The following is a 14,583-nucleotide window of genomic DNA, read 5'->3' on the forward strand; positions in this document are numbered from 1 at the left end:
TAACACCTTCTTTTCTTAGGAGAGAGTCTAGGTTGAGACAAGAAGTATTGAAGCACTCTATGATCACTCTTTACAAAGAAATGACTCCAATACAAGAAATGATGCCACTTCTTTATTGCATGAAGTATTGCCAACATCTCTTGAATCTCATAGAAATGCATAACCATTTCTTTTTCATCAATCTTTCGGCTCTCAAATGCGATCACTCCATGTTGAACAAAACGACCCCAATGCCTCTTCCACATGCATTAGCTTGAGCCACAAATGGTTCATGAAGTCTAAGCATACAAGTATATGGGCTAATAAGAGCATCTCCTTGAGCTCTTAGAAGCTCTTATCGTCTATAGCATCTATGAATATTAGGCACAAGGCCAATGGACTATGCCCATGGATAAAACTTATGATAGTGTGAAAGGGGTGGTCATGTATATGGGTCACATATGCCATGTTTGGGGTACCTTTTGATCATCATCAATATACAAGTCAATTACTCTCTCTTCTCTCTAAAATTAGGCTAATCAACATAATCTAGGCTAATACAAAGCTAATCCAAGGCTGATCTAGATACTCCTTTCTTTCAGGAAGTCACAATTTGTAAAAGAGAGACCTTGGTGGTGTGTCCATGGATGCTCATATGCAAGATGATGGTTGGAGTAAACTTGAAGGTGGAAGCTCTTATAGGCAATAATGTGTTCTAAGACTTTATGAGTCACTATATCCACACACCTTATTCTCACTCTTTATTATTTTTTTCTCTCTCAAGGTAAAATATGTTGAAATAAGAGAAGACACAAAAGTTTACTTCAAGAGTATTTATAAGAGTTAGAAACACTCTCGGAGGGAGCTGGATCTTCATGACCAACCCTCATCAGATTTTCATAATCTCACTCCCATTCTCAAACAATGACTTCATTGTATACAATACACAAGATTCTCATATAAGGGTTAAAGAATTGCATCTTGTAATAAATCCATATGTGTCGCTTCATCAATGTCTATATCTAATGGAAACTCAATGAAACGATGGGGTTCCATATCAATAAATATCAATATCACTATCATGATCTAATCAAGCATTTCCATGATTGATAGGTGACTCATCATCTTCTTTAGATTGATGTTCCTCATGCTCTTCATCGGCCCCATCCAAAATGTTTTCTTCTTTGTCTTCTTTTAATGAGCTAATTTGAGGTAGTACTTGCACCTCATCCAGAGATTCGGCCTCCACATCTTTATTTTGAAAGATATGTTTTGAACGAGGAAAAACTTGTATAACATAATACCACTTTGGATCAATTCGATTGGTGTGAAACACAACCTGATATCACAAAGCAAAGGGGTTACACTTTTATTATACTACATCAAGATTTAATTTGGGATTGGTTGGGTCACTGCAACACATCAGGAGCATAGCAACATTTTTGGAAGAAAAATATCGGGGTTTTTAAGATGCTCAACATCGATGTATTGCTGCTTTGCAACGCTTTTTCAATGCTAATAAGCAACGCATTTAGTAGTGAAAAATTGCTTTCCAGTAGTGCTTTTTTACTACCCAATAGCAAAAAAGCACTTCTCAATAGCATCTATAACAACGAAAAAATACTGCTATACTAAATAGAATGTGGGGGGAGAGGGAGAGCTTCAAACCCTCGCAAACAAACACACACACACACACAAGAGAGAGCAAGGAACAAGGGAGATGGATGGCTGAATTTTCTTCTATCTTCTTCTTCTCTACTCAACCAACATAACATAAAGATAAGAGTACACTACTACATGAGTTAGTACTCAACTACTACAAACATACAAGGGTTGGTTATAATGTGAACATAAATAAATGAGCTGGTGCTATAACTATGCCAATCTTTAGTAATCCAAAATGGCTGTGACATAGCCTCTCATCCCACTGGCCGCATATCACCCATAATCTCACCAACCATGCCAGTGGTATTGATGCAAAAGCTATCACCCAGGCAGGTCATGAATGTCTACTGTAGCACTAGTTGAGCTTGATATCTCAACACTCCCCCTCGAGCTCAACTCCACACACTGCACTCCAAGTAAGCTCCTAAACCTATGGAGCTTCTCTGTTCCCAATGCCTTCATGAAGATGTCAACCACCTAATCCTTTGTGGTGTTGACATCTACATCTCCTCCTAGAACCTTCTCCATCACAAAGTGATAATGCACCTCAATGTGCTTCATTCTAGCATGATATACTGGGTTACTGGCCAAATGTATGTTGCTCATATTGTCACAATATATGACAACTGCCCTATCCATGGGCTCTCCCATGTCACCAAGTAGCTTCTGAAACTAAGCCACCTCACAAGTTACCATAGCAACACCCCTATATCTGCCTCTGTACTTGAGAAGGTAACTATTGGCTGCTTCTTAGTGCTCCAACTCACAACAACACTCCCAAATGAGAACATAAAACTACTGGTAGATCTCATGTCTGCAATACTACCAGCCCAAGCAGCATATGTGTACCCATGTAGCTATATCTCTATACCAGCCTCATAGAAAAGTCCAGAATCAATAGTGGACTTTATGTACCTGAATCCATCTAGCCGCATGCAAGTGTGGCCTCCTAGGGGCCTGCATAAACTGACTCACAAGTCCTCCAAAAGCCTATGTGCCTATAGGTTGTGGGGTCCTCCAAAAGCTCACCTGTAGCACTAAAATAGGCTTACAACCTGTTATACCATACTTGGACAACCTCTCCAAGCCACACTATCTCTGCAATAGCAAAATGCCATGAGGTGATCTCACCACCTCTAAGCCCAAGAAAATTATGGAGATGTCAAGCAGTTATGGCCATACTAGGGGAATCATGCATCATGACAATGGCTCAATACCTCTCCATCGAAGGCCTGATTTGTATGTCACTATTGTGCAAACATTCCTTACTATGTTGTGCTTTCAAAACTTTTACTGCTAAACTCTCCTTTCACCCTCGCCTTCTATCCCTCAACCTTAACACTCTCAAAGTTGAAAGGATGGTGAAATTCAAGTACCTCTCATCCACCATACACAAGGAGGCACATAAGCATGTTGCATGGCTCTTGTATCCTTTTCTCTCATAAAAACACACGTGTTTTTTCATGTACTTATATATACCATAATACATACATACATACATCTGTCTATATATGTCTATGTATGTATGTGTGTATGTATATATTCATACATACATGCAACAAAATGTTTCTTATGCAAGTAGTAGTACACAAGAGATTTGATGCATGCATAAATGGGTTTAATGTATGCATAAGAGCTAAATGCATGCACAGATCTATGCATGTATAACAGGTCTAATAGAAGATTTATGTAAGCATAAAATGCACCAAAAAAAAAAATCTCACAAGAAGAGGTTCTTGTGAAGGAAGACTTATAAAAGAAAACATTAAAAGAGAAAATCAAGAAATATGCAAGATATAGCTATTAGGCATGCATAAAGCTTCAACACATGCATAGAGCTATTAGGCATATAGCTTTTATGTAGCAATCGAGAAGATATTTCAATGCAATAGACTTCTCTAATGCTCTTATGCAACATTAGAGGGGATACCTCAAAGGATAAGAGATCCTTATGCATGCACTCCAACTATTGGCATCCCTATTATAGCTCTTATACATGCACATGCTCTTATGCATGCATTAGAGAGATTCTATACATGCATTAGAGCCCTTAGTACATGCATTGAGGGCCCTCTTAAGCAGAGATAATGCAAGAATGCATAAGAGTTTTACTACATGTGGTAGAGATATATGTCTACATCATTAAAAGCTCCATGAGAGCATAAAATGCTTGAACTACTAATTAAACATACTCCCAAGTGGGTAAGTTAGTGGAGTTAATATAACACTAATATGATAGTGATTTATACCATATGATAAGATAGGGTCATAGATTGATCTCTTTTAAAGAATACCTACAAAAAAAAAGAACACGAGTAATGGATATATAGCTATTAGGCATGCATTTCGATCTCTTAGTTGACACATAAGGTCTCTTATTGGGTAAGAGCTATTGTACTAATAAAGATATCTTAGTGCATAAGAGATATTATAGAGAAAGAGATCATCTCTTTTGGATGCATAAAAATCTCATGCATGCATTAGAGAAATTTTATGCATTAGAGAGCTTTTATGCATTGGAGCTCTTGATAAATGCATTAAGGTCTCTCTTATGTAAGGATAACTTTGCATGACAGATCTAATGCATTAGAGCTCTTGATGCATGCATGAAGACCTATTTTATGTAAGGGATAAGTTTGCATAAGAGATCTAATGCATGCATCAAGAACTTTATTGAAGGCATTAGAGCTAGCAAGACTCTAGCTCTATGTATGATTGATGCATTACAGGCAATTTGTGAAGAAAAATTTTTTTGGTTTTTTGGACTCTACAAAAACAAAGAATACATGCCCCGTGGAGAATCGATTACGGAAGATTGAAGCAAAATTGAGTCAAACCCTTCATACCCATGATAGATTAGGTCATTTCTAAGAGACCTATCAAGTCATTGGTGATTTCCCCTCTCTCCTAGAGCTCCAGGAGCAGGCGGCACTTTCTGGATGAGTTTCTTGGACAGTTTGCAATGTATTTGATCTAATTCACTCATTACTACTCCGTTTGATGCCATTCAAAGCTTGGAGAGTTTAGCAAAGACATTGCTAAGGCCTTATGATGCTTGGTTGCAGCTCATTTGATGTATTTGGAGCTCATTGAAGTGATTTATCAGAGGTGTGCAGGTTTGCAGAAAGTCTGTCCAGAAACAGAGCAGTTTTAATCAAGGCATTAATCTTTCTCTATATCAAATTGGCCTGCTAAACTTTTGATTCAAAAAGTTTTGGATTTGGATAAGATTTGAAGGAGATAGAGCATTTTTAGTGAGAGGTGGTACCTGACAGATGCAGAAAAAAGCAAACCAAGGAGCTACAAAAATTGGTGGTTCTCATTCATCTTGAAGAATTTGATCAAACCCTTCTAGGATATGTTGGAGCAATGTGTTGGGAAGCCAATGCAAGTTGAATCATTGAATTTGGACAAGATTTGAAGGATTTAGAGCATAATCTTGACTGGTTACTGGCGAGAAATTACTGGCGAGAAAAAAACCAGAAAATTTTTTTGTGGAGTATCATTTAGTTTCAACTTTGATCGAGTATACATTGTTGATGCACCATTGGGGGATGTTAATGCACACAATTTGCAAGAATTTGATGTGATTTGGAGAGATTTTAAGCTTTACAGGTCCGGCATACAACTTGTCAGAGGGGTACATCTACTATATTTTTTTGCAACAATGGGAGATGGTCCAATACAGATTGTTGGAGAGAAGCTTGATCGCACTAACTTTCAAGTGTGGAAGTTTCGAATGAAGAGTTTTTTGAAAGGCAAAGGTTTATGGAGTCTCGTCTCGGAGGAAGACCCGGAGCCATATCTACCTCCTCAACCAAATAATGCTCAGTTACTGGCTCATAAGCAATGGGTAGAGCGGTCTTCGAAGGTGTTGCATTATTTTTCCATATGTGTAATAGATGCCTTGCTTATTCACATCCAAGATGCAGATACACCAAAAGAAGCATGGGGTATATTATGCCGAATGTATGAGACAGACACTGGTGCAAGGAAGATACAACTAAAGCAACAGATTCACAGTGTAACACGAAGGAATAGGAGTATACATGAGTATGTTCAGGAAATCAAGGGTTATGCAGATTCCTTGTCATCAATCCATGCCCCGATGGATGATGATGATTTGGTTGCTCTCACATTACGTGGTTTAGGCAAAGAATACAAATCTTTTGATACTTCCATCTCAGTAAGGTTGGGAGGAATGCCAGACTTTAATGAGCTTGTGTCATTGCTCATTGTGGAAGAATTGAAGCTTGGCCTTGGTGGTATGAGTGTTACAGGTGGTGCATCCTCGTCAAGCAATGATGAGCATGCAAGGAATCAGGATTTTTACTCATCTAGAGGCTTTCGAGGCAGGGGGAGATTTACCCCTCGAGGCCGTGGAGGACGTGGTTGGAATGACAGGTCTACTCAACCACAATCAAATCAGAATTTTCAGAATTCACAGTCATCATTTGGATCACGTGGAGGTCGTGGATTTCAATCCCATAGGGGGAGATTTGGAACAGGTGCTCGTGGTAGAGGACGATGGCAAGGTCGTCAACAAAATTTGAATGGGATTGAATGTCACTATTGTGGCAAACTTGTCATATGGCAAAAGATTGTTACAAAAAGCAGAATGATATGAGGAATGGAAGACCACAACATGGAAATTATGCATCTACCAGTAACAATGATGGGAGTTCGAATCATCTTTTTGCAATGAAGCATGTTATGGGGACAATGGATTCTCAGAATGCTGGAGATGAGTCATGGTATATGGATTCAGGTGCCTCAAACCACATGACATGTCATGGGGAGTGGTTTGAGAAGATGCAACCATTGGATACGAATGGTTATGTGGTCACAGGAGATGATACTCAGCATCTTATAACACATGTTGGCAGTGTGCCTTTGAGGATGCATGATGGAAATGTGAAGAATATGTCAGAAGTGTTATATGTACCATCCATCACAAAGAATTTGGCATCAGTGGGCCAAATGGTTGAGCAGGGATTACAAGTAAGATGCAATGAGAATGGCTGTTTTGTGGAAGACTTTAAGCATGGCTGTAGATTGATTGCCAAGGGCAAGAAGGAAGGAAGGTTGTTCAAATTGGATGCAGGCATACCAGAATTGAGCTCAGCCATGTTAAAGAGCAATGGGATTGTGCAGGACATTGACATGTGGCACAAGAGGATTGGGCATGTCAATATACAGAGATTAAAGAACATGCAAACAAGAGGCATTGTCAGTGGATTGCCTCGATTCAAATATGATGGACATATGCATGTTTGTGAAGCCTATCAGTTTGGAAAGCAGGCAAGGTTGAGGTTTCCTAGAGAAGGAAACATGAGTAATAGACCACTTGAGATAGTGCACAGTGATGTATGGGGCCCAGCACAAAACCCATCTATCAAAGGAAGTCTATACTATGTGACATTTATAGATGACTTCAGCAGGATGACATGGATATATTTTTTGAGAGAGAAGAGTGAAGTGCTAGAAAAATTCATGGATTTCAAAGCTCTTGTAGAAAAACAATATGGCTGTTGGATTAAGTGTCTGAGAACAGATGGAGGTGGTGAATACACCTCAAAAGCTTTTGAGCATTTCTTGCGGAAGCATGGGATAAGGAGACAGTTGACATGCAGGTATACACCTCAGCAGAATGGTGTGGCTGAGAGAAAGAATCGAGTCATATGTGAAGTGGCAAGGGCAATGCTCAATGAAAAGAGCATGCCAGATTACTATTGGGCAGAAGCATGTGCTACTGCAGTGTATATCCTGAATAAAACACCTACAGCAGCCATTCATGGAAGCACGCCAGAGATGCGGCTTACAGGTTACAGGCCAGACATTGGACATCTCAAAGTCTTTGGATGTGTAGCTTATGTTCATGTGCCTGATGAAAGAAGACGGAAGTTGGATCCTAAGGCAGAGAAATGTGTATTTGTTGGATATGCACAGGATCGAAAGGCCTACAAATGTTATAACCCTCAAACTAGACAAGTAGTCATCTCACGTGATGTGGTGTTTGATGAGCTTGCTAGTTGGTATAAAGCAAAAGATGAGGGAGTCATTGACTCACTGGAGGCTAATGTGCCTGTGAACTTGCCATCACAAGCAAGTTCTAGTTCTACTACTATGTCTGGGCCAACAGCAGAAGCTGAGAGTAGCAGTGTACGTCCATGGTCAGGATGTTTGAGGCATGAGAGTGTGAGCACTGGGAGTAGTGCTATGGATAAAGGCAAGAAGAAAGTTGAAGGAATTGGGATCACAGGCTATGAGTCCTCTAGTTCAGAAAGTTTGGATGAGGAGCTCAGAATACCTGTTTTACGCTGGTGCTAGGCAGGACAGATATGTACCACCACATGCTCGTGTTATAGGTGTACAGAGTGACCCGCATGCATTGCGGAGATCCCAGAGAGTCAGATATCCAGTGGAAAGACTGACATATAGAGATTTTGCTATGCACTATGCATACATGACATCTATGGTAAAGCATGTGGAACCTACATGCTATACAGAGGCTATTGGAGAGCATGTATGGCAGAAAGCCATGGATGAAGAGATGGATGCTTTGGACAAAAATGATACATGGGAATTGGCTGAGTTACCTCAAGGAAAGAATGCGATTGGTTGCAAATGGGTGTATAAGGTAAAGTGCAAGTCAGATGGCAGCCTAGAGAGACATAAGGCAAGGCTGGTCGCTAAAGGATATGCACAAACTTATGGTCTTGATTATGATGAAACTTTCAGCCCAGTGGCTAAGATGGCTACAGTTAGGTCTATCATTGCACTAGCAGCACAAAAAGGTTGGGCTTTACATCAAATGGATGTAAAAAATGCTTTCTTGAATGGTGAACTACAAGAAGAGGTGTACATGGAACAGCCAGAAGGATATGTACATCCAAAATATCCAACTTTTGTTTGCAGGTTAAAGAAAGCAATCTATGGTTTGAAGCAAGCACCTCGTGCTTGGAGTGACAAGATCAGCAGATATCTTGTCAGTATTGGATTTGTGGTTGGAAATGCACACTCTTCACTTTATGTGAAGAAGACACATGATGGTATCGTGATGATAGTCATTTATGTTGATGATTTGATTATCACAGGTGATTGTGGGAAAGGCATTGATGAGGTTAAGGTCTCTTTATGCAAAGAGTTTGATATGAAAGACCTTGGTGATTTAAGGTTCTTTCTTGGCATTGAGGTGATTAGAACAAGCAAGGGTATATGGTTGGTGCAAAGGCAATATGCACTTGACATGCTGGCAAAGTATGGTATGACAGCATGCAAACCAATGTTGACACCATTAGAGCAAAATATGAAGCTTAGGGCTGATTTGGGTGATGAGCTTGATGATATCACCATGTACAGGAAAATGGTTGGTAGCCTTATCTACATGACCATTACGAGGCCAGATCTCAGTTATGCAGTTGGTTTGGTGAGTCAGTTTATGCAGAGTCCTCGTAAACCTCACTTGGATGCTGTGAGAAGGATTCTGAGATATGTCAAAACTACTGTGCATTATGGTCTTTTCTATGAGGCAGGAAAATACATGCATGTCTATTGATATACAGATGCAGATTGGGACGGTAGTGCATATGACAGGAGGTCTACCAGTGGCTATGTTTTCAGCCTTGGTAGTGGAGCTGTGAGTTGGAGCAGTAAAAGCAACCTACAGTTGCTTTATCTACCACAGAGGCAGAGTATCGTGGAGCAGCCATAGCTGCATGTGAGGCTATGTGGTTGAAGAAGTTGCTAGATGATGTCAGGTTACAGAGTGATATGAGAGTTGTCATTCATTGTGACAACATGAGTAGTATTCAGCTTGCTAGCAACCCAGTTTATCATGCCAGGACCAAACATATTGAGGTCCACTATCACTTCATCAGAGAGAAAGTGCTAGATGGGCATGTTGATTTGACATATGTACAGACAGATGAGCAAGTTGAAGATATCTTTACCAAAGCACTTGGTAAGGATAAGTTCGAGTATTTCCGTACTAGATTGGGAGTCCTAGAGATGGACATGTCGAGCTTGAGGGGGAGTGTTGAAATGTCAAGCTCGTATACAGCTGGAGGATAGCACATGGGTGCTGACAGAGTGACAGTATGGTAGATAGATATCATGTGGTGTGTTTATGACCACGTCCAGCTGGTCATGTGTGGTGTGGACATTACATTAGGTTTACTTTGTAGTGTGGACATAACACTATGTTGTGTTCTCATTTGTGTGTGTGAGAGATATGGTGTCTATGGCTTCTCTCCTTCTTTATGATTGATGGATATGGATTAGGGTTTGCTTCTCTTGTGTGTGCTGTCTCCTGCTTCTATTTTTTATCAGGAACCTTAGAAATGAGAGATCTCTAAAGGGTGTGGTGTTAGAAACAACAAAACAAAAAGTAAATCTCAATTACAGTAACAATGTGCTAAGTTTACGATTGATCCACATATAAAAACCCATCTTAGACACTATATCAAGATTATAAATCATGATATATATGCTTAAATTTGAGGGACATTGAAGTAAAAACATGGGATAATAATGCCAAAGAACACTTGGAAAAGGAACCTTAAAATTGAGGGATCTCCAAAGAGTGTCGTGTTTAGTAACACTAAAAGTAATCAAATTTCAATGAGATTGTTACATTCAAGTTTACAATTCATCCAAAGACAAAAACCCTTCGTAGACACTTTGTCAAGATAATAATTGAGTACAAATTGTATCTCAAACATAGCGTTTTCTCATGTATTACTCCAATACATACAAAGTTTCTCTATCATAAGCTGCTTCATTTACTAAAGTGTTGCAAGTATACTCCCATTTGTTCTTTGCATAGATCCAACCAAGTAACCATACGTTGATTGTTGTCTCCAAAACACTTTGAAGCTCCTCTATATTTTGACTCCACATCTTTGGAAAAATCAAGTAGGTTTCGGGCATATTCCACATTACACTGTAGAGGGTATCATAAAAAATTAGCGTGTTATTTCCATCCAGGTCATGAAAAATTCTCCATGCTACATCCAAGTTTTTGTGGTATACAAATCGATATCCAATTAGAAGATCCTTCTGAGTGCGTCAATAAAGCGAGCCCAGAGCAGCGAGCCGAGAGCAAAAAATCACATAGAATACAAAAATAAGAGCAAAAATCACACAGAATACAAAAATAGATTATCCCCTTCAAGCGAGCAGATTTGTGCTTGTGCTGCTCTCTAAAACATTGACATAACACTGAACTTAATTATTAAATGACTGAAAACATTGACATAACACTGAACTTAATTATTAAATGACTGAAAACATTGACATAACACTGAACTTAATTATTAAATGACTGAAAACATTGACACAACACTGAACTTAATTAAATCAATCAATATAAGTGTGTTATTTATATAGCGCACAGAGTACAAAAAGTTTAATTCATATTCTCAAAATATTCTCAAAACATTATAAGTATATCCTATAATTGTTGTGGGTGGCTCCTCTGAGATCTTGTGAGCATCTCTTTCAAAATATAATTAGGAATCTTTGGCTGATGGATATGCATATTATTGTTCACATCCTGTCCAAGAATCATCAGGAAAACAAAGTAGATATGTTTGCAGGCAAGATATGGTTTTCTTTTGACCAACCTATCATTGAATTCTGCACACGAACATATTGGGTGGTTCTGAATGGTTACTTCAATGGGTAGGGCTTCTTTGTTCTGGATTTCCCTCACTTTAAATATTTCCTTCTGCCCTTCTGCATGAACATGTCCTCCCATAATTTCTACATTCATATCTAACGCAGCACTGATCTGTGCATATGCAGCTTTAGATATACCTTTTCGATAGGGGTATTTTTGCTTATCTTCCTCAAGAATTTTTTGCTTGTTTTGTTCACTCTCTTGAAGCAAACTATTTGGAATCTGTACACCAATCTCAAATCCAGCTTTTACTAAATCATGAGCTTCCCTGACTTTCAAGTGTGTACCTGTTGCTATTGGCCAAACATTAGGAACACTTGCAGGTGGATGTAAGATTGTCTTTGTAGGCTTCCAAGTGTGTCGAACATCATTATTACAGAAATAGCAGTACTTTTCTTTCCTCCAAGAAGATAATTGACAATCACTCCAAAAGCATGGTGCCACTTCTCCGCCTCGTAGCTTTCTGCTACATTTTTTTCCTCCTACCCAATGGTTACATTCTACTCTATTGAAGATCGGAATCCTGCGCAATGCCCACTTTGTCTGATGAATATCTTGCTCTAATGATTGAAGTGCTACGTCACCTTCTTCTGGATTTATTGATGCTTGCCCTTTTTCATGCTTATCCACTGTCACATAAACAAACTCTGGTCGGTGGCTAGAGCTCCCTACATTCCCCTCATGGACCTCATGAAGTGGACGTTTAGCTCGAATAGTCTTTTTCTCACCCTTGAAATTTATCCTGTTTGTAAACATTGGAGTGCCCATCACTGCATCATCAATTGCCCTTGAAGTAGCAGCTGGAGAAGGGCTTGAAGTTTGTCTGGAAAGAGCTCTCTCAATTAATATCTCTAGGTCAGGCCCTCCACCTATATATTTTCCTTCCATAAAAGCCATTTGACGAGCACACTGGAAGTAAGCATTGATGAGATCTGAAACACATGCATCGTACAAACTAATTTTATGTTTGTATCCTTCTCCTGCTAGCCAACTAGCATGCTTGGCTTCAGAGAGGTTCGTCCGTGGTACCAGAGCATTTACAATAGGCTCACCATCCTGTTCATTGAAAACCCAAACCAATAGGTTTTTTAATTACTGCTATTGAATTAAGTTCATAGAAAAAAAAAACATACATAACATACCTTAATAATAAAATGACCCCAACGACTTGCTCTATAGTGCCACCAACTAAGCCAACTATCTAGCTTGGGAATGTTTCTGTCTGCTGCCTTTCCTGTTGCCCACCATGCACGTATCTTACGGAATAGCACTAAAGCATCCTCTTTGGTTAGTGCAGTCCTCCACCTCTCACACATTTCATTGTGTTTTTCCATATGTTGAGCATATATATACTTTTGTGTATGCACTCGAAGATTGTCCTTCCAATGAAAAAGGCAAGATCTCTCCTTTCCTACCATCTCATCTCCATTGTTATATACTGACCTAATAGCATTCCAATTTGCACCTGCTTCGTCGGCCATGAAGCCAAAAAAGTTTGCTGATTTCCCAGTATGGTCGATCATAACTGCATTCAAATTTTCCCAAAACATTATCTGTGCTGTCTCATCCTCCTCTCTAAACTCACAAGTTGCAATTGTGAGTAGCTCTCCAATCCTGCAAGAAGAGTATTTGGAAGATTATTGTATTGTAACAACTCAGTCGAACAGTCATTTCATTTTGAAAAGAGAATAAAAATTAAAACATACGTGTGATCATACACATGTGCACCCATTGTGTGCCAATCATTCTCCACTCGGTGTACATGATCAAAACAAACCCATGAATGTCGAAGGTCTCGATCCCCCGCAGCATCCATTCTATTGACAATATCAACGCCAGAGCCAGGGCCAGTTGTGGACATCTTGAAAAGATAGCACCTCTCATCACTTTTGGTTGCTTGCAAGGGAAACCTTGATCCGTGAAAGTACTGAAAGTGGCATTTTCTTTTTAACTCTAGGATAGCCTCAAATCCATCACCTAGTGCTCGACTTGTCTTTCGACTTTGCATTACCATCTGCTTCACCCTACATTTACCAAGTTGGTTAAGAAATTACATATATATATATATATATATATATATATATTCAATAGAGAAGAACTTACTTTTTGAGATTTATTAAAGATATTAGCTCTTGAGACATCTCCTGGAGTTCCCTCTCTGACATAAACTCTCCAATCACTTTATCATCGTCAGTGAAAGCCTTCAAAACGAACTCCCTGGCAACAATCATTTGTACCTTTCGTGGACCCGCATTATGGTCCATCTGAACAACACGAGCTACTAAGGCTTTAATGTTTCGCATAGATGCTCGACACATGCCTCTAGCAATTGTGTGTGTATGTTTCCCATAGTGAAGGAACAATCTACTATGGGAGTGATCTTTAGGCATAAAATAGTAGGCAGACACTGAACATGTTTTTATGCACATTGGAACATGCTTACAAAAGAAACACTCTAAGTTTCCATAACTTCCCAAAGCCAAACATCCTTCATTTGGGGATTTCAATAATTGGCCATTCCAATGGAGCCTATTCGGTGATTTGTTTCGAAATCGATAAGTGCATCTTTCATTCATACACTGGAAGGTACCCCCACAAAAACTCTTTCTCAAAATAAAAGATTTATTAGTTCTTGTTTGTGTCTGGGGTTTTGTCCATGCATTTCCTTCATATTTGTGCTCCATACCCTCCATGCCCTTCCCATCTAAAAGCTCATAAATGCAATTTTCTTCATACTTCTTAGGGAGCTCCTTGACTTTTCCTTTGAATGTGCATTCATTTATAATATTATGGAATATGTCATTGGGCGGCAAAGTACGAACAATTTGGAAGGCAGATACTGCAGTGTCAAATGCAGGATCACCTTCCTCAATGTCAATTAAATTATCTGCATGCACCACCTTTTCCATGTCCTCTTCATCCAAGTCACTAGGAAAAAAATCAACAATCCAAAGTCAACAATTGAAACAAGAAAGATAACCTCACTATATTTTACCATGTTTCAAAAGTTGAAATCACTCACATAGGTGAGGTCTTGCTGCCAGATCCAGAAGGAATATCCCCAGGGGTAGGGAGTGGTGTTGATGCAATGGCTACTTTTGCAACATAAAATGATGACAGGGTATTATCTAAGATATAATACCCATGTTCACCAATCCCATGGTACAAGGGAATTGTCCCTATGCTCTCAAAACCATCATCAGTTTGCAATAGACCTTCAATAAAAATTTCATGTTCTGCACCTAGTTTTTCTTTCA

The 14,583-nt window shown here is 39.2% G+C and overlaps 1 protein-coding gene across 1 annotated transcript; it reads right to left on the reverse strand.

Moving 5' to 3' along the window:
* Nucleotides 1–11,098: 11,098 nt before the first annotated feature.
* Nucleotides 11,099–14,235, reverse strand: LOC147625904 (uncharacterized). Its single transcript, XM_086817757.1, has 6 exons — nucleotides 14,149–14,235; nucleotides 13,430–13,590; nucleotides 13,033–13,143; nucleotides 12,792–12,940; nucleotides 12,469–12,560; nucleotides 11,099–12,382 (listed from the first exon to the last, which is right to left on the reverse strand). The coding sequence occupies exons 1-6, from the start codon at nucleotides 14,233–14,235 to the stop codon at nucleotides 11,099–11,101; spliced, it is 1,884 nt and encodes a 627-aa protein (XP_086673883.1).
* Nucleotides 14,236–14,583: the final 348 nt, after the last annotated feature.

The sequence above is a fragment of the Cibotium barometz genome, chromosome 23, assembly GCF_041138505.1.
Source record: "Cibotium barometz isolate CiBa-2024 chromosome 23, ASM4113850v1, whole genome shotgun sequence".
NCBI lineage: Eukaryota > Viridiplantae > Streptophyta > Polypodiopsida > Cyatheales > Cibotiaceae > Cibotium > Cibotium barometz.

Bases quoted from the DNA above. Each gene is read 5' to 3' on its own strand.
- LOC147625904 (XM_086817757.1), bottom strand. From the start codon at position 14,235: ATGGAAAAGGTGGTGCATGCAGATAATTTAATTGACATTGAGGAAGGT. The intron at 12,941-13,032 runs GTATGTTTTAAT...CTCTTCTTGCAG, and splicing joins GCACATGTGTATGATCACAC to GATTGGAGAGCTACTCACAA. The intron at 12,561-12,791 runs GTGCAAATTGGA...GGTGGGCAACAG, and splicing joins CTTCATGGCCGACGAAGCAG to GAAAGGCAGCAGACAGAAAC.